Raw genomic sequence first — 24604 nt, 5'->3', positions numbered from 1 at the left:
ATTTAATTAATGCATCTATATACTTGGTAAAGGGTGGAAGGCTCGGCCTTATGCCTGGTGTTCTGTTCCACTCTTGCCGCCCTAGTTTCCGTCATACTGGTGTTATGTTCCTTGATTTTGCGTTCCTTACGCGGTTGGGTGTTATGGGAACCCCTTGATAGTTTGCTTTGAATAAAACTCCTCCAGCAAGGCCCAACCATGGTTTTACCATTTGCCTCACCACCACCTACTTTTCCCTTGGGAGTCGGGCTCCCGAGGGTCATCTTTATTTTAAACCCCCCAGGCCAGTGCTCCTCTGAGTGTTGGTCCAAACTAGAGCCCCTTGCAGCGCCACCTCGGGGAAACTTGAGGGTTGGTTTTAGTTGTACGGATTGCTCATCCGGTGTGCCCTGAGAACGAGATATGTGCAGCTCCTATCGGGATTTGTTGGCACATTCGGGTGGCTTTGCTGGTCTTGTTTTACCATTGTCGAAATGTCTTGTAACCGGGATTCCAAGTCTGGTCGGGTCTTCCTAGGAGAAGGAATATCCTTCGTTGACTGTGAGAGCTTGTGATGGGATAAGTTGGGACACCCCTGCAGGGTTTGAACTTTTGAAAGCCGTGCCCGTGGTTATGGGCAGATGGGAATTTGTTAATGTTCGGTTGTAGAGAACTTGAAACTTAACTTAATTAAAATGCATCAACCGCGTGTGTAGCCGTGAAGGTCTCTTTCCGGCGGAGTCTGGGATGTGAACACGGTTCTTGTGTTATGCTTGAACGTAAGTAGTTTTAGGATCACTTCTTGATCACTTATAGTTCACGACTATTGCTTTGCTTCTCTTCTCGCTCTTATTTGCGTAAGTTAGCCACCATATATGCTTAGTGCTTGTTGCAGCTTCACCTCACTACCTTTCCTACCCATAAGCTTAACTAGTCTTGATCTCGCGGGTTTGAGATTGCTGAGTCCTCGTGACTCACAGATACTTCCAAACAGTTGTAGGTGCCGATGATACCAGTGCAGGTGACGCAACTGAGCTCAAGTGGGAGCTCGATGAAGATCTTGTTCGTTGTGTTGTTTTTGTTTCCGATTGATCAGTAGTGGAGCCCAGTTGGGACGATCGGGATCTAGCATTTGGGGTTGTCTTCTTTATTTTGGTTCCATAGTCAGACCTTGATTGTACTCTGGATGTTGTATGTTTAACTTGTATTGTGTGAAGTGGCGATTGTAAGCCAACTCTTTATCTCTTTCTTATTCCGTACATGGGATTGTGTGAAGATTACCCCTCTTGCGACAAACCTACCATGCGGCTATGCCTCTAAGTCGTGCCCCCACATGTGGGAGATATAGCCGCATCGTTGGTGTTATAGGCAGCTTGTGGAGTAGAGGGGTCATGACCTGCTTCAGCGTGCCTTCTCCCATGTCTTCAGCCACCTTCTGAATGCCGACCCCAACTTCGATTTCGATGCCGCCATGGCCCCTGTACCCATGGCCGTCCGAGGCGACCTGGCGCGTTGGGTAGAGGACCATGTCGACGCGTTGGTCAGGGCCTTCACCTCGGAGAACGATGGGGTGTTGGTCGTTGCAGATGAAGGTGACGTGGTCAACGACGGCGATGGGGGCGTCGCCGACGGCGGCGACGATTCTGACGAAGATGATGACGATGCGAGTGACGCGTCCATGGACGATGCAGCGAGCGATATCTCTGGCTGATCCCATATTCTCCTGTTGTTTTATTCTGCACGCAAAACTTGGGCGTTGCCCTTGGAAAACTTGTAAGAGCATTTTGAGAGGGGGAGCCCCTCGTGTAAGAAAATCGCAATTTTTACTTTCTTACGTGGCATGGGTATGTGTCCTCGTGAAATCATGAAGCCAGGGGTGTGCTCCCCAACGCGGTTTACCTTAACCAGCGCCAGCTTAGGGCTGGGTCGTGAGGCGACGGGTTCCTGAGGATCCTGCAGAGCTTGTCGCCCCGTTCGAGGGGGCCTCGTAAGAGGTGAGCGCCAGGCGCAGTGTTAGCGCGTGCTTGACGAGCGTGCGCTCTGCATGATCCGGCTCGCGAGGAGCTTGCGAGGGAAAGGTGATGGACGCGAGTCCCAAAACAAACAAGATCCAAAAGGCAAGAAACAGCTCGAATGAGAAAAGGAACCCCCCCGGCGCGCGATAAAAATTCAGCTCTTCAACTTAAATCGAGATCCAGAAAGCAAAGCCATAGAAAGAGAGATCCAAAGCAAAAGGCCGCATCCGGCACCTAGTCTAGTCTTTGGGACTTCAAGTCTTCTCACCAGCATGGAGCTAAGTGTTGCCACTAGGCGTGGGAGGGAGCCCCAGGGCCTGAGGCCGGCACCCCTGAGACTCCGGGGCATGTACAGCCCCAACTCATTATTACGTGAGAGTGTCACGGGCGGCGAGCTTCACAGGCACTGGGCCTTCTTCACAGGTACCAACCTTGCTTCATATCGCCAGATGAGGGGCCTGCCTTGCGCCACCCTTGACCTCCTTTGGGCCGACCGGAGACCAGGACGACACAAAGGAGGGAAAGAAGACGCCAGCGGTTCCCTCGGCGACCACGGGTCCTCTGCCGGGGGAAGGGTTGTTGAAGCCACCCCGGCAGAGGGCCTACCTCCAGGTGTCCCCTGGTTTCGCGTGCCTTGGGGATGGGCCTTGCTCCTGGCTCCCTCCCGGCGGCCCCCAGCGTGTCTCCCTTGTTGAAACGGGTGCCGCCGTGCCAGGGTCATCGATCGATGCTGCAACCTGATTCATCTACAGCCCATGGTTAGCAAAGCCTATTCCTGAGAGGTTAGCGGTACCCTGTAGTTGCCGCTGCTGGCGCGATCGTTGTGATTCTCCGTTGGCTCTTGGAAGGCTTCAACTCCCAGCACCCCTTCTCCCCAATCTTCTCCAACAAATGAGCCGATGTCATCCTCTGGTGCGTACCCTTGGTCCATCATGCGGGTCACGTAGGCTTCCGGGGCCGTCACCCCGAACACCTCGCCGTGGTGCCCCACGCTCCATGTTGCTCCGCCCATGATGGCGTCCTGGGGATGATAATATGGCATCCGGCCGGGACCATGGGGGTGACGCTTGCGCTCGTGCTTGTCGAGGGCGGCATGGGGGGTTGGAGCCCCCTACGCCGCCGGCCGTGTTGATGTTGACGAAGCCCCCGGGCATAGTCGATGGCGCGCAGATGTGGTGAGGCTCGCCGCGCGACCTTGCAGTGGCCTGGGAGGGTCGATAGCAGAAGGGTGGCACTCCCGACGCTGCTGCGTCCAGCAGCTCAGCAACACGCTCAAGCAGCGTGTCCCGGCCGCTCTCCATCAGCCTGCATCGCAGCACCTCCCATGCCACTGTGAGTGCCGCCCGCATGTTCGCTTGCTCCTGCCGTGAGTGATGCGTTGTTGCTGCGGCGTGACTCGCTGCTCTCGCCGCGGCTCGTACTTGCCGCGGGGTGAGGGTGGATGACGCCTGGCCGTGCTGTCCACGCCTGGCGGAGCTTGGTAGCGCCCGTGCCGCTTGGGATGCGGGGTCGAGACCTTCATGGGAAGGCGGCGCCGTCCTGACTGGCCAGGCTGCCCAGTGGTCAGAGCCGGCCCTTGGGTCGCCAGACATCATAGCCGGTGAACGTCGGAGAGCTGATTGGCGGAGAAGAAGCTCCGGCGCACCCCTACCTGGTGCGCCAAATGTCGGATGTGGGTTTCCGGCAACCCCTTAAGGTTCGAACACTGGGGTGCGCGCGAAGTCTTTCCCTCCTACCGATCTACGCTCTAGCTCGCTAAGATCTTGCGGACGAACACGACGAACTCACAACACAGAAAGACATGGGGTTTATACTGGTTCGGGCCACCATTGTGGTGTAATACCCTACTCCAGTGTGGTGGTGGTGGATTGCCTCTTGGGCTGATGATGAACAATACAAGGGGAAGATCAGCCTCCTGAGGTTGAGGTGTTCTTGTGCGTATGAACTTGTGGTGTGTAGATTCCGTCAAGCTAGGATGAGATGCCCCTACTATGGTGGTGGCTAGTCCTATTTATAGAGGCCCTGGTCCTCTTCCCAAATATTGAGCGGGAAGGGAGCCAACAATGGCGGGCTAATTTGAAGGGGGACAACTAGTACAAGCTATCCTGACAAAAGCGGTCTTCGCCTGTCAAAGGCTCTGGTGGTGACGCCGTATTGGGCTCCACGATGACCTCCGCCTTGCCATCCGCCTGGTCTTGGTCTTGTTGCACCGAAATGGCAACCTTTTCCTGAGGCCTCGGTACTCCGCGGCTGCGCTTGCCTCCTTTGCACCAAAGAGGAAACAAGGACGCTGCACGCGCTGACACCCGCCTAGAACCGTTCGTCATGGATCACGTCACGAGAGCCTCGTGAGGTTTGCCCTGCCTTGGTATCTCCGCTCCTCGTGACCCTGCCTGACCAGGACGCTCCAAAGGATGTCTTGCGTCGTCCGCCTCGCGAGGCTTGGCCCCTCGCGAGGGTCTTGGATGCTTTGTTGGTGAAGATGGGTCGTACGGCCTGCTGCTTGGCCACGCCGTGGGCCACAGGAAGGCAAGTCTGGGGACCCCCGTTCCCAGAACGCTGACAAATATAGACCGTCTCATCTATATCTGACTGATGGAAATTAAACTAAAAGATACCCGCACCCCTCTCCACATTTGTAGACAAGGCCTTCCCTAGTTCATCCTTATCTCCAACAACCTCATTGTTGAGCAATTAAGAAAGGAAGCCTTTGGAACAAACTGGCCTGGTGGCCGCTGCCGGCGTCATCAATCCCCATGCCTCCACTCAGTCCGACCACCAATCACCACCACGCCCCACTCCTCTTCACCTTATATCCTATTTCTCGAGATATCATTAGTTTTTACACATGGGATTACTCCCGCATGGGTCAATCACAGTGTTTTTATAAAAAAAATGCATCTTGATGTTCCGTGCAATGCACGGATCTTGCTAGTACTCATATAGAAGACTAAGTTGGTGATGATGGTGTGTCTGCCATCCGTCGTTTGTGACCATTAGATCTACATCTAACAACTGTGAGGTAAGTTGTTGCCTTTTCTCACAAACATCCCACTTGTCTACCAATTTGCAGAAAAACCCATAATTAGTATCTTAAAACCAACCACATCCCTCCCTGACCTCACCAAAACAGCCCAAGGAATATATTCTAATTGAAACATAATATATCTCTAGTGATATATGTATATCAAAATTAGAGTGTTTTGTATCAAGGTTGTGAATAAGTATTATTCTAATTATGATTCGTTGCAACGCACATGAACATTGCTAGTATTTCCAACCATGCAGAAAAATTTCCCTAGTATTCCATAGTTTCGAGTTTTCCATCAAGATAGTAGTAACTCATGGTTGATATTTACTTTCAATCATGTACACATATGCACTATGTAACTAGCCTTGCTTATTGGGTTCCAAAGATTAACTTTCACTCCTACTTACAATATGTAGAGTATTTAACAAAAAACTACCACATTCAACCAGCCCTAGGAAGAATCTATTGTACAAAAAATAGCAAAAACATACCCAAAATTTCTTAATCCACGCCGAAAACTACTACCTACCGATTAGGTTAGTTTAAACCCATTTATGACAGGGTTGGCCGACACGTCCGTGCTGACGAGGCAGCTTAAACCAACACATTTTGTTTGACCATTGACACGAGGGACCCACATCTGACCTTCTATCCTGTTATTCACCCTCAAATCATTATTTTTCTTGAACATTACTTCAAACAGTATTGATGCATGTTCGTCGATGGCGCCGGTGATGAGCGAGTTGGTCGCCGCTCCGCCGGACGGGCCGGACGCCGCGCTGGCCTCCATATAGTTTGGCAGGCTGGCCCGAGCGTGACTCACGAGCGAGCAAGCTGAAGGAAATATGCCCTAGAGGCAATAATAAAGTTATTATTTATTTCCTTATATCATGATAAATGTTTATTATTCATGCTAGAATTGTATTAACCGGAAACATAATACATGTGTGAATACATAGACAAACAGAGTGTCACTAGTATGCATCTACTTGACTAGCTCGTTAATCAAAGATGGTTATGTTTCCTAACCATGGACAAAGAGTTGTTATTTGATTAACGGGATCACATCATTAGTTGAATGATCTGATTGACATGACCCATTCCATTAGCTTAGCACCCGATTGTTTAGTATGTTGCTATTGCTTTCTTCATGACTTATACATGTTACTATGACTATGAGATTATGCAACTCCCGTTTACCAGAGGAATACTTTATGTGCAACCAAACGTCACAACGTAACTGGGTGATTATAAAGGAGCTCTACAGGTGTCTCCAAAGGTATATGTTGGGTTGGCGTATTTCGAGATTAGGATTTGTCACTCCGATTATCGGAGAGGTATCTCTGGGCCCTCTCGGTAATGCACATCACTTAAGCCTTGCAAGCATTGCAACTAATGAGTCAGTTGCGGGATGATGCATTATAGAACGAGTAAAGAGACTTGCCGGTAACGAGATTGAACTAGGTATTGGAATGCCGACGATCGAATCTCGGGCAAGTAACATACCGATGACAAAGGGAACAACGTATGTTGTTATGCGGTCTGACCGATAAAGATCTTCATAGAATATGTAGGAGCCAATATGAGCATCCAGGTTCCGCTATTGGTTATTGACCGGAGACATGTCTCGGTCATGTCTACATTGTTCTCGAACCCGTAGGGTCCGCACGCTTAAGGTTACGATGACAGTTATATTATGAGTTTATACATTTTGATGTACCGAAGTTTGTTCGGAGTCCCGGATGAGATCACGGACATGACGAGGAGTCTCGAAATGGTCGAGACATAAAGATTGATATATTGGAAGCCTATGTTTGGATATCGGAAGTGTTCCGGGTGAAATCGGGATTTTACCGGAGTACCGGGAGGTTACCGGAACCCCCCGGGAGCTATATGGGCCTTAGTGGGCCTTAGTGGAAAAGAGAAGGGGCAGCCCTAGATGGGCCACGCGCCCCTCCCCTCCCTTGGTCCGAATAGGACAAGGAGAGGGGGCCGGCCTCTCTCTCTCTTTTCCCCCCTCCGCGAATCCTATTCCAACTAGGATTGGGGGGGGGAATCCTACTCCCAGAGGGAGTAGGACTCTCCTGGCGCGCCTCTCCTAGGCCGGCCGCACCCCCCCTTTTAGTCCTTTATATACGGAGGCAGGGGCACCCCAGAAACACACAAGTTGATCCACGTAATCTTATTCTTAGCCGTGTGCGGCGCCCCCTTCCACCATAGTCCTCAATAATATTGTAGCGGAGTTTAGGCAAAGCCCTGCTGCAGTAGTACATCAAGATCGTCACCACGCCGTCGTGCTGACGGAACTCTTCCCCGACACTTTGCTGGATCGGAGTACGGGGATCGTCATCGAGCTGAACGTGTGCTAGAACTCGGAGGTGCCGTAGTTTCGGTGCTTGATCGGTCGGGCCGTGGAGACGTACGACTACATCAACCAAACGCTTCCGTTGTCGATCTACAAGGTACGTAGATCATACTCTCCCCTCTCGTTGCTATGCATCACCATGATCTTGCGTGAGCATAGGAAATTTTTGAAATTACTACGAAACCCAACAGTGGCATCCGAGCCTAGGTTTTATGTGTTGATGTTATATGCACGAGTAGAACACAAGTGAGTTGTGGGCGATATAAGTCATACTGCTTACCAGCATGTCATACTTTGGTTCGGCGGTATTGTTGGATGAAGCGGCCCCGACCGACATTACGCGTACGCTTACGCGAGACCGGTTCTCCCGACGTGCTTTGCACAAAGGTGGCTAGCGGGTGTCAGTTTCTCCAACTTTAGTTGAACTGAGTGTGGCTACACCCGGTCCTTGCAAAGGTTAAAACAGCACCAACTTGACAAACTATCATTGTGGTTTTGATGCGTAGGTAAGATTGGTTCTTGCTTAAGCCCGTAGCAGCCACGTTAAACTTGCAACAACAAAGTAGAGGACGTCTAACTTGTTTTTGCCGGGCATGTTGTGATGTGATATGGTCAAAACGTGATGAGATATAAGTTGTTGTATGAGATGATCATGTTTTGTTAAAGTTATCGGCAACTGGCAAAAGCCTTATGGTTGTCTCTTTATTGCATAAGATGCAAGCGCCAAATCATTGCTTTACTTTATCGCTATGCGATAGCAATAGTTGCAAGAGCAATAGTTGGCGAGACGACCGTGTGACGACACATTGATATAGATCAAGATGATGGAGATCATGGTGTCATGCCGGTGACGATAGAGATCATGACAGTACTTTGGAGATGGAGATCAAAGGCGCAAGATGATGATGGCGATATCATGTCACATATTTTGATTGCATATGATGTTTATCTTTTATACATCTTATTTTGCTTAGTTTGACGGTAGCATTTTAAGATGATCTCTCACTAATTATCAAGAAGTGTTCTCCCTGAGTATGCACCATTGCGAAAGTTCTTCGTGCTGAGACACCACGTGATGATCGGGTGTGATAGGCTCTACGTTCAAATACAACGGGTGCAAAACAGTTGCACACGCGGAATACTCAGGTTATACTTGACGAGCCAAGCATATACAGATATGGCCTCGGAACACGGAGACCGAAAGGTCGAGCGTGAATCATATAGTAGATATGATCAACATAGTGATGTTCACCAATGAAACTACTCCATCTCACGTGATGATCGGACATGGTTTAATTGATTTGGATCACGTGATCACTTAGAGGATTAGAGGGATGTCTATCTAAGTGGGAGTTCTTAAGTAATATGATTAAATTGAACTTAGATTTATCATGAACTTAGTCCTAGTAGTATTTTGCAAATCATGTTGTAGATCAATAGCTCGCGTTGTTGCTTCCCTGTGTTTATTTTGATATGTTCCTAGAGAAAATTGTGTTGAAAGATGTTAGTAGCAAAGATGCGGATTGGATCCGTGATCTAAGGTTTATCCTCATTGCTGCACAGAAGAATTATGTCCTTGATGCACCGCTAGGTGACAGACCTATTGCAGGAGCAGATGCAGACATTATGAACGTTTGGCTAGCTCAATATGATGACTACTTGATAGTTTAGTGCACCATGCTTAATGGCTTAGAATCGGGACTTCAAAGACGTTTTGAACGTCATGGACCATATGAGATGTTCCAGGAGTTGAAGTTAATATTTCAAGCAAATACCCGAGTTGAGAAATATGAAGTCTCCAACAAGTTCTATAGCTAAAAGATGGAGGAGAATCGCTCAACTAGTGAGCATGTGCCCAGATTGTCTGAGTACTACAATCGCTTGAATCAAGTGGGAGTTAATCTTCCAGATAAGATAGTGATTGACAGAATTCTCTAGTCACCATCACCAAGTTAGTAGAACTTCGTGATGAACTATGATATGCAAGGGATAACGGAAACGATTCCCAAGCTCTTCGTAATACGGAAATTGATGAAGGTAGAAATCAAGAAAAATATCAAGTGTTGATGGTAGACAAGACCACTAGTTTCAAGAAAAGGGCAGAGGGAAGAAGGGGAACTTCAAAAAGAACAGCAAGCAAGTTGCTGCTCAAGTGAAGAAGCCCAAGTCTGATCCTAAGCTTGAGACTAAGTGCTTCTACTGCAAAGGGACTGGTCACTGGAAGCGGAACTACCCCAAGTGATTGGCAGATAAGAAGGATGGCAAAGTGAACATAAGTATATTTGATATACATGTTATTGATGTGTACTTTACTAGTGTTTATAGCAACCCCTCAGTATTTGATACTAGTTCAGTTGCTAAGATTAGTAACTCGAAACGGGAGTTGCAGAATAAACAGAGACTAGTTAAGGGTGAAGTGACGATGTGTGTTGGAAGTGGTTCCAAGATTGATATGATCATCATCGCACACTCCCTATAAATTCAGGATTAGTGTTGAACCTAAATAAGTGTTATTTGGTGTTTACGTTGAGCATGAATATGATTTGATCATGTTTATTGTAATATGGTTATTCATTTAAGTAAGAGAATAAATTGTTGTTCTGTTTACATGAATAAAACCTTATATGGTTACACACCCAATGAAAAAAGTTCATTGGATCTCGATCGTAGTGATACACATAATCATAATATTGAAACCAAAAGATGCAAACTTAATAATGATACTGCAAATTATTTGTAGCACTGCCATTTAGGTCATATTGGTGTAAAGAGCATGAAGAAACTCCATGCTGATGGGCTTTTGGAATCACTTGATTATGAATCAGTTGATGCTTGCGAACCATGCCTCATGGGCAAGATGACTAAGACTCTATTCTTCGGAACAATGGAGCAAGCAACAGATTTGTTGGAAATCATACATACTGATGTATGTGGTCCGATGAATATTGAGGCTCGCGATAGGTATCATTATTTTCTGATCTTCACAGATGATTTGAGCAGATATGAGTATATCTACTTGACGAAACAAAGGTCTGAAACATTTGAAAAGTTCAAACAATTTCAGAGTGAAGTGGAGAATCATCGTAACAAAAATGAAAGTTTCTACGATATGATCGCAGAAGTAAAATATTTGAGTTACGAGTTTGGTCTTCAATTAAAACAATGTGGAATAGTTTCACAAACTCATGCCACCTGGAACACCACAGCATAATGGTGTGTCTGAATGTCATAACCGTACTTTATTAGATATGGTGCGATCTATGATGTCTCTTACCGATCTACCACTATCGTTTTGGGGTTATGCATTAGAGACAGCTGCATTCACGTTAAATAGGGCACCATCTAAGTCCGTTGAGACGACACAATCTGAACTGTGGTTTGGCAAGAAACCAAAGTTGTCGTTTCTTAAATTTTGGGGTTGTGATGCTTATATGAAAAAGTTTCATCCTAATAAGCTCAAACCCAAATCGGAGAAATATGTCTTCATAGGATACCCAAAGGAGACATTTGGGTACACCTTCTATCACAAATCCGAAGGCAAGACTTTTGTTGCTAAATTCGGAGTTTTTCTAGAGAAGGAGTTTCTCTCGAAAGAAGTGAGTGGGAGGAAAGTAGAACTTGATGGGGTAACTGTACCTACTCCCTTATTGGAAAGTAGTTCATCACAGAAATCTGTTCTTGTGACTACTACACCAATTAGTGAGGAAGCTAATGATGATGATCATGTAACTTCAAATCAAGTTACTACCATATCTCGTAGGTAAACCAGAGTGAGATCCGCACCAGAGTGGTACGGTAATCCTGTTCTGGAAGTCATGTTACTAGACCATGACGAACTTGCGAACTATGAGGAAGCAATGATGAGCCCAGATTCCGCGAAATGGTTTGAGTCCATGAAATCTGAGATATGATCCATGTATGAGAACAAAGTATGGACTTTGATGGATTTGCCCGATGATCGGCAAGCCATAGAAAATAAATGGATCTTCAAGAGGAAGATGGACGCTGATAGTAGCGTTACTATCTACAAAGCTAGAATTGTCGCAAAAGGTTTTCAACAAGTTCAAGGTGTTGACTACGATGAGATTTTCTCACTCGTATCTATGCTTAAGTCTGTCCGAATCATGTTAGCAATTGCCGCATTTTATGAAATCTGGCAAATGGATAAACAAAACTGCATTCCTTAATGGATTTACTAAAGAAGAGTTGTATACGATGCAACTAGAAGGTTTTGTCGATCCTAAAGGTGTTAACTAAATATGCAAGCTCTAGCGATCCATCTATGGACTGGTGCAAGAATCTCGGAGTTGGAATATACGCTTTGATAAGTTGATCAAAGCATATAGTTTTATACAGACTTGCGGTGAAGCCTGTATTTACAAGAAAGTGAGTGGGAGCACTACATCATTTCTGATAAGTATATGTGTATGACATATTGTTGATCGGAAATAATGTAGAATTATTCTGCAAAGCATAAAGGAGTGTTTGAAAGGAGTTTTTCAAAGAAAGACCTCGGTAAAGCTGCTTACATATTGAGTATCAAGATCTATAGAGATAGATCAAGACGCTTGATAAGTTTTTCAATGAGTACATACCTTGACAAGATTTTGAAGTAGTTCAAAATGGAACAGTCAACGAAAAAGTTTCTTGCCTGTGTTACAAGGTGTGAAGTTGAGTAAGACTCAAAGCCCGACCACGGCAGAAGATAGAAAGAGAATGAAAGTCATTCCCTATGCCTCAGTCATAGGTTCTATAAAGTATGCCATGCTGTGTACCAGATCTATTGTATACCACACACTGTGTTGAGAGGGAGTACAATAGTGATCTAAGACTAGATCAATGGACAGCGGTCAAAATTATCCTTACTGGAATAAGGATATGTTTCTCGATTACGGAGGTGACAAAAGGTTCGTCGTAAAGGGTTACGTCGATGCAAGCTTTGACACTGATCTAGATGACTCTAAGTCTCAATCTGGATACATATTGAAAGTGGGAGCAATTAGCTAGAGTAGCTCCATGCAGAGCATTGTTGACATAGAAATTTGCAAAATACATGCGGATCTGAATGTGGCAGACCCGTTGACTAAACTTCTCTCACAAGCAAAACATGATCACTTTTTGGGTCTTAATCACATAGCGATGTGAACTAGATTATTGAATCTAGTAAACCCTTTGGGTGTTAGTCACATGGAGATGTGAACCAATCACATAAAGATGTGAACTATTGATGTTAAATCACATGGCGATGTGATCTAGATTATTGACTCTAGCGCAAGTGGGAGACTGAAGGAAATATGCCCTAGAGGCAATAATAAAGTTATTATTTATTTCCTTATATCATGATAAATGTTTATTATTCATGCTAGAATTGTATTAACCGGAAACATAATACATGTGTGAATACATAGACAAACAGAGTGTCACTAGTATGCCTCTACTTGACTAGCTCGTTAATCAAAGATCGTTATGTTTCCTAACCATGGACAAAGAGTTGTTATTTGATTAACGGGATCACATCATTAGTTGAATGATCTGATTGACATGACCCATTCCATTAGCTTAGCACCCGATCATTTAGTATGTTGCTATTGCTTTCTTCATGACTTATACATGTTCCTATGACTATGAGATTATGCAACTCCCGTTTACCAGAGGAATACTTTGTGTGCTACCAAACGTCACAACGTAACTGGGTGATTATAAAGGAGCTCTACAGGTGTCTCCAAAGGTATATGTTGGGTTGGCGTATTTCGAGATTAGGATTTGTCACTCCGATTGTCGTAGAGGTATCTCTGGGCCCTCTCGGTAATGCACATCACTTAAGCCTTGCAAGAATTGCAACTAATGAGTCAGTTGCGGGATGATGCATTACAGAACGAGTAAAGAGACTTGTCGGTAACGAGATTGAACTAGGTATTGGAATACCGACGATCGAATCTCGGGCAAGTAACATACCGATGACAAAGGGAACAACGTATGTTGTTATGCGGTCTGACCGATAAAGATCTTCGTAGAATATGTAGGAGCCAATATGAGCATCCAGGTTCTGCTATTGGTTATTGACCGGAGACATGTCTCGGTCATGTCTACATTGTTCTCGAACCAGTAGGGTCCGCACGCTTAAGGTTACGATGACAGTTATATTAAGAGTTTATACATTTTGATGTACCGAAGTTTGTTCCGAGTCCCGGATGAGATCACGGACATGACGAGGAGTCTCGAAATGGTCGAGACATAAAGATTGATATATTGGAAGCCTATGTTTGGATATCGGAAGTGTTCCGGGTGAAATCGGGATTTTACCGGAGTACCGGGAGGTTACCGGAACCCCCCGGGAGCTATATGGGCCTTAGTGGGCCTTAGTGGAAAAGAGAAGGGGCAGCCCTAGATGGGCCGCGCGCCCCTCCCCTCCCTTGGTCCGAATAGGACAAGGAGAGGGGGTCGGCCTCTCTCTCTCTTTTCCCCCCTCCGCGAATCCTATTCCAACTAGGATTGGGGGGGGGGGAATCCTACTCCCAGAGGGAGTAGGACTCTCCTGGCGCGCCTCTCCTAGGCCGGCCGCACCCCCCCCTTTAGTCCTTTATATATGGAGGCAGGGGCACCCCAGAAACACACAAGTTGATCCACGTGATCTTATTCTTAGCCGTGTGCGGCGCCCCCTTCCACCATAGTCCTCGATAATATTGTAGCGGAGTTTAGGCGAAGCCCTGCTGCAGTAGTACATCAAGATCGTCACCACGCCATCGTGCTGACGGAACTCTTCCCCGACACTTTGCTGGATCGGAGTCCGGGGATCATCATCGAGCTGAACGTGTGCTAGAACTCGGAGGTGCCGTAGTTTCAGTGCTTGATCGGTCGGGCCGTGGAGACGTACGACTACATCAACCAAACGCTTCCGTTGTCGATCTACAAGGTACGTAGATCATACTCTCCCCTCTCGTTGCTATGCATCACCATGATCTTGCGTGAGCATAGGAAATTTTTGAAATTACTACGAAACCCAACACAAGCCACCGCGCTGGCCTTCGCTCGAGCCAGATGGCTGGCCTTAGCACGGCGCGCGCGAGCAAGCCGTCGCACCGTCGTGCCAATCTATCTAGCAAACCTTGTAGACAAGCAGCAGGACAGAGCTATCTTGGCTAGCTAGCGGCCGCGAGTGCCGAATGGAGATGACATCCGGGCTGCCGCAAGATGGGCTCCGCACCGCCAGCGGTTTTGACCTCGCCTTCTGCAGGCGACGGTAGCTGCGTCCCATGGCCGAGGATGACAAGGTGGACGGGCTGGAGGTAGGAAGTCACTCGGGGATTTTTGTGCAGACTGACATGTAGGTCCCACAAGTCATAACGCCCGGTCGAATAGAAGGCGTTGACTTAATGGCTGACATGGGCCCTGTTTGGATACTCTAAGTCAGAGGTTAGATTCTAACCCCGAACTAACTCTAACCAAAGTGGTGTTTGGATGGCAGGGTTAGATTGACAACAAATGTATCCAAACAGGGCCATGGGTTGAAACGTGCCTACAACGACACTTTGTAGTGTAGTCGTTTCTTGGTAGGGATGGTTGGTAAGAGCATGTACAATGGTTGATAAGGTAGTCTTATCTTAAGTCTGCCACGTATGCAAGTGGTAGTAGTTTCTTGGCATTATTACTGGTTTCCTGCATTATTAGGGGTTTCTTGTAAGGAACAATGTACTACTAGCGACAAAAGGTGATTCTAGGTTGCGTTGTACTCCAGCGAGTACTACTAGTGGTCGCGGGAGTGTATACCTCGTTTTGTGGGTTCGATCCCGGCCGAACACACATCGGCCTTTTTCTAAATAGTAACTTCACTATGAGCCAATATTTTACACGGGTAGTTTGAGTTTTGAAGTCAAACGGATGTGCGGCACCACAATCTGGGTGCACTGGATAGCCTAGCCACGTGAACGGGTTTTCCTTCCTAGCATCTCGTGCCTCACGTGCTCGCCCTAGCTACACCTCGCTTGTAGCTTCCTCATCAGCTAGTACTAGCATATTTAAACTAGCGCCTCCCAATTAAGCCCGAGGAGCCGGAAAAGCCTGGCGGGGCATTAGGAACTGTGCAATATGGCTCTGTACGTAAAGTGCTCTACTACTACTCTGTAGCTTGTGGCGTTGCACGCATGGACTTCACTCCATTATCGGCTCTACTATAAAAGAAATTCCTCTTGACGTGTTTTCTTTAAACGGAGGCGAAAGCTTTGCTTCATCTCATTCATAAAGAAGGAACTACTAACAAAGTTCGACGAGATCCATTACACCTCCACAAATGGAAGCAAAAAGCCTAGTCTCACTGTATCAAATAACCCAAATATTCTGCCCCCGTAGTAACCGTCGCTGATAAATAGGCTGCTAGTGTGTGCGTGAGAGGAGCGGCTGAGTAGGCTAGCTATGTGAGAGGAGCGGTTGAATAGAGCACTGAGAGTACCCACTAGGCCACTACGTAGGTGTACTTTCCCTGCATTGATAGTACAGCGATGGTTCTAGAGAACAGTGCGTAGTACCCTCCACTTCCAACTATAGCTCCTTGGCCCTGAGATTCAAGAGTTCAAAACTGGTGCACTATACTAGAAGTACAGTACATCGCACTACTAGTTGAGAAAGTAGTACTAGTACTGATACAGTACGAGTACGTACTCCTCCGTCACATAATGCAAGAAGTTTTTTGACACTAGTTGGCGTGTACAAAAAATAGCAAAAACATACCCAAAAGTTCTTAATCCACACCAAAAACTACTAGATAGTGCCAAAAATTTCTTACTAGTGCTATTATTTACAGTGTAATGCAATCCCATAGCGTCCCATAATGCTAGTACTAGTAGTAAATAATAGCCTCACCCCTTCACTAAGGACCGATCTACAGTTGGAAGGGACGAGGCCCTGCGATTACTACGCTCTTATCTCCTCCTCACCAGTTCCCCTCCCCCCGAAGAGAAGGCAGTTCGTCACTGCTCCGATGGATTCGCCAGGCGGTTCTCCTCCTCGTCGGGGCTGGGAGACCTTGGATGACGATCCTCTGGGAGAAATTGCACGCCGCTCCGACGTCCTCACTGCCGCAAGACTCGGTGCTTCCTGCACCAACTTTTTCAAGACGGTGCTTAAAAAGGCTTGGGAAAAGGCCATGCTTGTTGGTATTCCATGCATCCTCGAGGAGAAGGTTCTTCTATGGGACAATCATTCGAACAGTCCACCGCTCCCTGGCCATGGTTGCACGTTGACTCCGCTAGAGTTGCCGACGTTGAGAGGAAGTCGGATTTTGTCCGATGAGCAGGTCAGTGATGGAGTTTGATCATGTAGTACTTAGTTATTCCATTTCCATCCCATAATTTCTCCGCTGCCCATCGTCTTATATATAGGTCTGGGTCGGTGCCAACGAAGATTGGCTTGCATACCTCCGGCGGGATACCACCATCATTTTGCACAACATCCACAGCAGTGCGGCCGTTCGGGTAGACCCCTTCTCCAGCATTGGGATCGGTCTTCCGGACTGGCTGGGCTTGAATATGTATGATGATGCCTACATGAGATTGAAGAAGATAGAAATTGCGGACCCGCCGACAAAGCGACGCGACTACAATGACTACTATCTCATCGCGGTGTTCGACATAAGGATTGCCATCAATGCAAGAGGCAGTAACGGCAGAGGCTGACGCATGTTGGCGGCGGCAGATTTGTACCCCTACACGTTCGAAGGCGTCGTGCACCATCTAGGCCGCATCTTCGCGGTGACAAGCCAGGGGACGTGTTTCATCTGGTTGCCATCCTACGGTACGGGAGATTACAAACGGAATGCACAAACCATCATTTTCATCCCTAACGGTACTCCATTATTTTGCAGGGACCAGTCATCCCACGATCAAAATAAGATCGCCGATCCTGGATGTGCATTTGCATGCGCAATTCGGTCGAACCCAGAACCTTGTAGCTGACTTTGGCATATTGGGATCAACTATCTTAGCAGTCGTTACCCATGGTACCACTGATGTGCCACATGGTCACACATTCTACCACGATCGGACCGTCCCCATCTACCCAGGTACTCCATTTTTTAACCCTCTCGCCTTCTCTTTCATTGTTGTACTAGTACTCTACTTACGTACTAGTAGGAGTACTTTTTACCTTGGAGTACCTTTTACCCACTAGCTGCCACCATTTTTGTTTTTCCATGTCTTGCTATCTCATCCATGTAGCCAAGAGTGGCTATATATAATAAGCCAGTTATTTTACTTCCTCTATACCGGAGTAGTACTATTTGCTGCAAAGTATTACTGACCGCCATATTTGAGCACAACATTATTATGCATGAACCTTGACTATGTACGTCACCATGTGTCCAGATCTGAGATGCCGCGTGTACCAGATGAATGGTGCCGAGTTCAACCCCCGTGATGCTACGTGGGTGCCGAGGAACACTCTTGGAGAGTACTCGCTTTTCATTGGGGACAACTACCCCATTGTGAAGCGGATGCCACCTTCCGTGCATGAAACGGAAGGCATGCCGTTCTTGAAGCATGGTTGTGTCTTCAGTGCGCACCGCCGGATGAACGACATGCTGGGACACGCTATCCCTGATTTATGCCGCTTCACCTTGGATGAGTCTCCATCGTGTGGAACCGGACTAGAAAGCCGCGACAATGATTCCCGTTGCCCACCGCTATGGATCGTGCCATCTGTGAAGAACACCTGGGACTGGAACCTAGAGGAGGACATGTAGCCCATCTATAATGTGTAAGTGGAGTACGGTAAATTGTGAACGGTGGCGCTGTGAATATATGTAGACTAATCGTGCACAAATTTATCACATGAATTGGAGATGAACTTGTGTGGCATACTGGCATTTGTCCTTTAGAATTTATTACTAGTAAATGTGTTATGTGTACGTGCAACTTGTGTGGTTGTTGCACGGGCTCCAACATGCTCTTTGAGAAAAAACGGTAGCACAGCTTTGGATATACGTGACGTGGCGGCATCATACAGTAGCATCGTTCGCTATAGTTGTAGTACACTCCTACTAGGACGACAACTCCTATAAAACCTTGCGCTTGGCTCTTTGCCTCTTCGAGAGGTTCAACAGTTCGTACTCGTGTGAACCTTGCACTTGGCTCTTCGCCTCTTCGGAAGGTCCAACAATGATGATACTACAGTACACATTATGCTTCTGGCAATCTGACACCGATTGAACTGTTGCACGTCCACCGTGAGGGCGAGGGCTAGGGAGAGGGAGAGGGACAGGGCGCTGCGAACCACCGCGCGCGTGGGCGAGGGAGAGGCATAGTAAGCAAGCTTCTCCTCGTTATGCGAGTTGACGGGACACACCAAAGCAGTACTAGTACTAGTCCATATTGCGTCCTTTCCGGTTAATATGGCTTAATTTGAAACGAGAAAAATACACTGGCGGTCAACGTATGTAACAATACGCTCTTTACGGTCACTATATATAGTTTTGTGGTGATTATACGATCACTAGCTCATCGTAGAGCACCGTATTGCACCCTACTAACCGGCCACATAGTCGACGTGGCACTTTGTTGATTGGTTAAATTGTCACTTGGTTTCTGGGTCCCACCTGTCAGTTGGCAGAGCAAAGAAATCGGCTAAAAACAAAGAGTGTAGTACATCTACACTTCAAATGCATTTAGACTTTAATCTAAATCGATATTGATTGACTAATGCACCAACTTGTGCTCTAGGTATAGGCTACATGTCTATCCTTAATTACAGCATGCAACGACCTTCATTTAATCTTCTTCTCTCAATGGTCGCATGCACACATAAGTCTGCTACTTTTGGGCATTAATTATGCCCTGGTCAATGTGTAAATCTCTAAATGTACAGTTTTTCACGGACCTAGGGAGTAGGTTGAGCACTTGAGCATGAGCGTGTGTGTTGCGTCGTGTGCTGTGTGTCGCATGGGTGCGTGAGTGTTGCATGCGTCCATGTGTATGTGTGAGTGTTGCATGTTGCATGCATGCATGCATGCATGGGGCTTACTCCCTCCCATTGACATGTTCATATTTCAAGCTTCCTCTGTTCCCAAATACGGAGTAAAATCCTCCCTCTATTCCCAAATACGGAGTATTTGTCTTTCTAGAGATTTCAACAAGTGACTACGTACGGAGCAAAATGAGTGAAGTGAGCATAGAGGCATAGAGATAATGTCGAAAGTAAGTCTTCGCGATCCATTATTCCCCATCTCGGTCGGAGAGAACTATTCAACTAGTCTTCTTAGTGAAGTGACAATACATGCTGCAGCAGATGGGACACTTAATTAATAAGTTGAACCAGTGTGTTGGTGTTACTAAATCAGCCTTACCCAGTACTGCCATCATGTTTGCTAGTAGAGCACGCTTCTGTCCTCCATTAACTGACATACGGGCCCTCTTGTGGTAGACACATATGTCATTGGTGTAACTATTTACACTCCGAAGGACGGTATATCCTGGTAGTAGTAAGAGAATTGAGATTTAATGCACTTTCTTCCCCGTCTTCCACTCTTCTTCCTCCTCTCTTCCCCATCGTCGGCTGCACACCATTTCCCACCGCTCTCTGCTCGCCCGCCCGCGCTATCTTCCTTGGTAGCTCGTGCGTACCATATCCCCCCGCTCACTGCTCGGCCACACGAGGAGAAGCTTCTTCGCTCCCCCCTCCCAAATCCACTTCCCCGCTGGCTCGCAGGCACCGAAAACCCCAATGGCAAAACCGACTGACATGCAAAGCCGCGATTGGAATTTCCTCCCCGATGTTCTCTTGGAGCAGATCTGTAATCATATGGACCTACTCAGCACCGTCTGTCTGGCCGCATGCTCAGTATCTTTGTACCGTCTACTCGTCTGCAACCGGCTGGCTCTTTTCAAGACACCCTGCTTGCTGATGCCCGATCCTCGCAGGTGACCCAGACACCGACTTGATGATCCTACGGAGGTTGTCGTGGTGCCCCTCGACATGCTACTAGTACCCGTCCACCTGTCCTTCATTCATGGCCACTACTGGGCGGGCATGAAGACCAACTGGATCGTCCTCATCCACCAATCCGGTAGTCCGTGGCATCTCGTGGATATCTACACCCAGCGAGAGATCACCCTTCCATCTTTGGATACCGCCGCCATCGAGCCTCGCGGCCCGCCGGACACTCCTTCCTACTACGCACGAGACGCGTCGAGCTTTTGGCTCGACCTCTGTTTGCTGAAGGTTGTAATCTGCGAAGTGCCCACACCATCAGAAGACTACATGGATTACAAGCTCATTGCCGTGTTCAACATAGGATTAGTCTATCTGGAATCCGGTCGCCATACATGGTTATGGCTCATCGTCGATCCTCTTTACCCAACACTTCTGTCTGATGCTATAGTGCATGATGGCATCGTTTATGCGGTCGACGCACAGATTGGCTGCCTATACTGGTGGAATCTATCGTCGTGTAATTGTCCTATCTCATCTCATCTTTACCTTAAGAATACGACTGCCTTTTCATTGTTACAAATTTAGAATATATAGTATGTCTATAACCACATCATTGCTATATGTTCCTCTCATTTCCTAGATTTTTATGACCACACATGTTATTGTTAGAGTTGATATGAGAACAATTGGTATCTAATGATTGTTAGAATAGATATTATGAGTATAACCTCATGACTGATATATGCTACTCTCATTTCTAGGATTTTTATAACAACGCATGTTATAAAATAGAGTTGATATGATAACTGTAGTAAGTGCTATGGTAGAATATGAGTAGGCCCTGTCATATCTGTTTTCCTCTCATTGTTACATGATGTTTGAACCATGATATATTGCTAGAATATGAAAGACATTGGCTTATTTTTTTAACTTGGGGTATGATTATGACCACGGCATTGCAATTCTCTGTCTATGATATGTGTGACTGTTATAATAATCTTAATTCCAAACATACTCTGAACATGATTGTTTATTTTTGTCCTTTTGGTCTCCAATTTGAATTGTTGCAGCAGATGCAAATGCGCTGGCCTTCATGATTCTAGGACCTAGAATCATAGCAGCCGATGGGTGGTGGTTTATCGCTCGTTCAGCTGACGGTGGTCATTTGATGCTCATTCGCATGTACCAAATTGACCAAAACATTTCATCAAACCACATGCAGTATAATGGCTGGGGCATTCGTGACATTGATGGCTATGGCTGCTTCGTGTTCGAGAAAGATCCCAGCTCCGTTGGGCCAGGCGTATTCAACTGGAGGCGGGTTTACAGCCTCGGCAACCACTCCATGTTCCTCGGGCTCAATTATCTGATCATCCAACCAATCATCGATCATATCACCGGTGATGATTACCGTGCTATGCAACTTCATTTGCCAGGGGGGACTGTGTTTACACATCATACCATGGGTTTCATGAACCACCATATCCAGAGATTCGTCGACACAGCTTATTGCCAGATAATCTTCAGTGTGTGAAAGGCATCAAGATTCCATGTGATGGATGGCTTTTGCAAACCCGACATGCGGCGATGTGGTTCATGCCAACATCAAATATGCACAACTTGATTTGTACTGATATGTGGACTGAGCCATGTATTCTGCTGCTGTAGCACGACCCTCTTTTGTTGGATATTATGTGATGTTGTTAGTTTAAAGCACTCCTCTGGTTTGAAGGATAGATACCTTTCTGGGATCAAGTGCATCCTAACTCACCTGCGCAGAATGTACTGATAATGATGATGGAGATGTTGTGTAGTATATATATATACATACATATATATATATATCACTTAGGCTTCAAGTGCGTACTTGTTAGTTAAACATATGGTTAAAATGTGACACTAAATACGACTAGTAAGTAGTACAGTAGCAGTACTAGTATACGTCGGTCAAATTATTCATCATGTCCACACATTGAATTGACGTGACAACACACTGCGCGTGAGGTGACACAAGAATCCTAGCGGCGTGTTCGGGTATTCTAGACTTCAGATTTGGAGTACCACTTATCTATCAAAATCTTTCATCATTCACTTAAAGCAGTCGATTGATCATATATTGAGTACCATATAACTGGAATTAACCCATGCAAGTCGAAGAAGGATTGGCCGGTGCTGCCGGCTGGCGTCAAGCTCGATCCCACGGATCAGGAGCTGATCGAGCACCTTGAGGCTAAAGTGAGTGCTGACAGCGCGAGATCTCACCCTCTCATCGATTTTTTCATACCAACCATCAACAGCGAGCATGGCATATGCTACACCCATCCTGAGAAACTTCCAAGTAAGACACCGATCGGCCGTCTACTTGCACAAACATATTCCTTTGTTTATAGCTCTATTTTTCTTTTTAGACGCAGACCTGGTGAAGCAATTACAATTTGACAGTTAATAAAAAGTGAAACAAGTGACTACAACATGCTAAAGATGTTATGAAAATGCTAACTACATACACTAAAACATGTATTCGACAATACTGCAGGTATCACACTCAGTGGCCTAAGCAAGCATTTCTTCCAGCGCAATTCCAGGGCGTTCAAAAGGGGCACATGGATGCGTCGCAAGATACAGTCGGAGTGTGGCATGCACGCGATGTGGCACAACACCGGCAATACCTTGTCGGTGATGGTCAACGGCCGGCAGACAGGCAGCAAAAAGGTTCTGGTGCTGCACACCAACAAGAACTTCGACCAGTAGAGGACCAACTGTGTAACGCCCCGAGTCCGATGTGCCAGGTGTCCTCCGCTTATTTGCTGTTGTTGGCTTATCATTTGCTTGCGTGTTGCATCTTATCATGTCATCATGTGCATTGCATCATCATGTTTTCAAAACTTGCATCCGTCCCGGCCTCCTCATTCTCTCCGTTGTCCGTTCTGAGCCCAGACACGCTTGCACGCGCCCGCGGCATGTCCGAAATAGTATTTTATAAGTGGCCGGAAAATGTTCTCAGATTGGGTTGAAAGTTGGCGTGCGGTCTTATTATAGTGTAGATAGACTGCCTGTCAAGTTTCATCGCATTCGGAGTTCGTTTGACGCCCCAACGATTAACTATAGCGGCAATATAGCCGGTCTAACGTCGGACGTTTTCGCTCTCCGGAAACAGTCGCCGGGCCTCCCTCTCTTCTCTTCTCTCAGCTCGAGACCGTCTACAAAGCTCACTACCTACCGCCAGGTCCAACCTAACCTCTCTCGTCAGCCCGCGTACCTCCTCCTCGCGCGCGTCCAGAAAGTTGTCACGGACCCGACCCGGACATTCATCACCTTTGGATCCGGATCAATCCCAAACATCCTGAGCATCTTCGGTTTCTTATTTGGAACCTCCTAACCCAAACCCCTTTGACCGGAGCCGTCCGATGATGATCTAATGGCCTGAGATAAGCCCCCAAATCCCTCTCCTAGCTTCCATTTCCTTTTTAAGCCACACCTCCATGCCTATTTGGGACAAACCCTAATCCCTAGGGGATCTGTCACTTCACCGCCGCTGGACTAGCCCTCTCCTCATTTTCCTCCACCACCAACCAGCAGCCACCTATCGATCCCCACCCAACCAACCCAAATTCGGCCCAGATCCAGTCTCCCACCCATCCGCTGTGGCCGCTAGATGGGGATCCGACGACCACCAGCGCGCCCGAGCCTCCTGCAGCGCTCGATCCAGATCGGATTGAGGCCTCCTTCTCGCGACAGCCTCGTCGACCTGGAACGGGAGAGGATCTCCCGATCGAGCCCCTCGCCACCGCCGGCGACCACCTCTACCAGGCCCTATCTCACGCCCCTGTTTTTTTTTCTTCCTTCGCCCCCTCGTTGCTCCCTCTGTCTCACCCGATTCTCTCTCTGTTCTCTGTAACAGCGCCAGTCACCTGAGGAGGTCCTCGCCTGCGCCGTCTTCAACCTCGCCGGGGACCAGCGCTGCTTCACCTCTTCTTCCAACTCCGAAAACTGGCAGGGGCATCCATGGTCGGCCCATGTCTTCGCTGCCTTCCCCTCGTCTCCCTGTGCAGACCACTCATGGCGCCATCCCCTTGGAGCTGCGACTGCCGCCGCCAAACGCTGATGCCGTCCAAGCCCTCCTTGCTGCTGTACCCGGCGTCCCACGCAGCCCCGCTCCCGGATCCGGCCGATCCCCGCCTCGCCTCGCCGCTGCTCTGCCTCGTCGTCGCCGGAGTCCTCCTGTCGTCGCCCCTGCTTCCTCTGCATCGGTCTGTTGTGTGAGGGAGACGAGCGCTCGACCGCGCGTTTACCGCG

At 47.4% G+C, this 24604-nt stretch overlaps 1 protein-coding gene across 1 annotated transcript; it reads left to right on the top strand.

Annotated features, from left to right (window-relative positions):
- Positions 1 to 22462: 22462 nt before the first annotated feature.
- LOC125546915 (NAC domain-containing protein 75-like) lies at positions 22463 to 23059 on the top strand (the record flags this gene model as incomplete). The annotated part of the gene is made up of 2 exons (XM_048711008.1): positions 22463 to 22646; positions 22845 to 23059. Coding segments are annotated over 2 exons (399 nt in total), but the record flags the coding sequence as incomplete, so codon positions are not given.
- Positions 23060 to 24604: the final 1545 nt, after the last annotated feature.

The sequence above is a fragment of the Triticum urartu genome, chromosome 3 (genome assembly GCF_003073215.2).
Source record: "Triticum urartu cultivar G1812 chromosome 3, Tu2.1, whole genome shotgun sequence".
Classification (NCBI taxonomy): domain Eukaryota; kingdom Viridiplantae; phylum Streptophyta; class Magnoliopsida; order Poales; family Poaceae; genus Triticum; species Triticum urartu.
The sequence above is the reverse complement of the archived record's forward strand: the minus strand, read 5'-3'. Positions and strand labels throughout refer to the sequence as shown.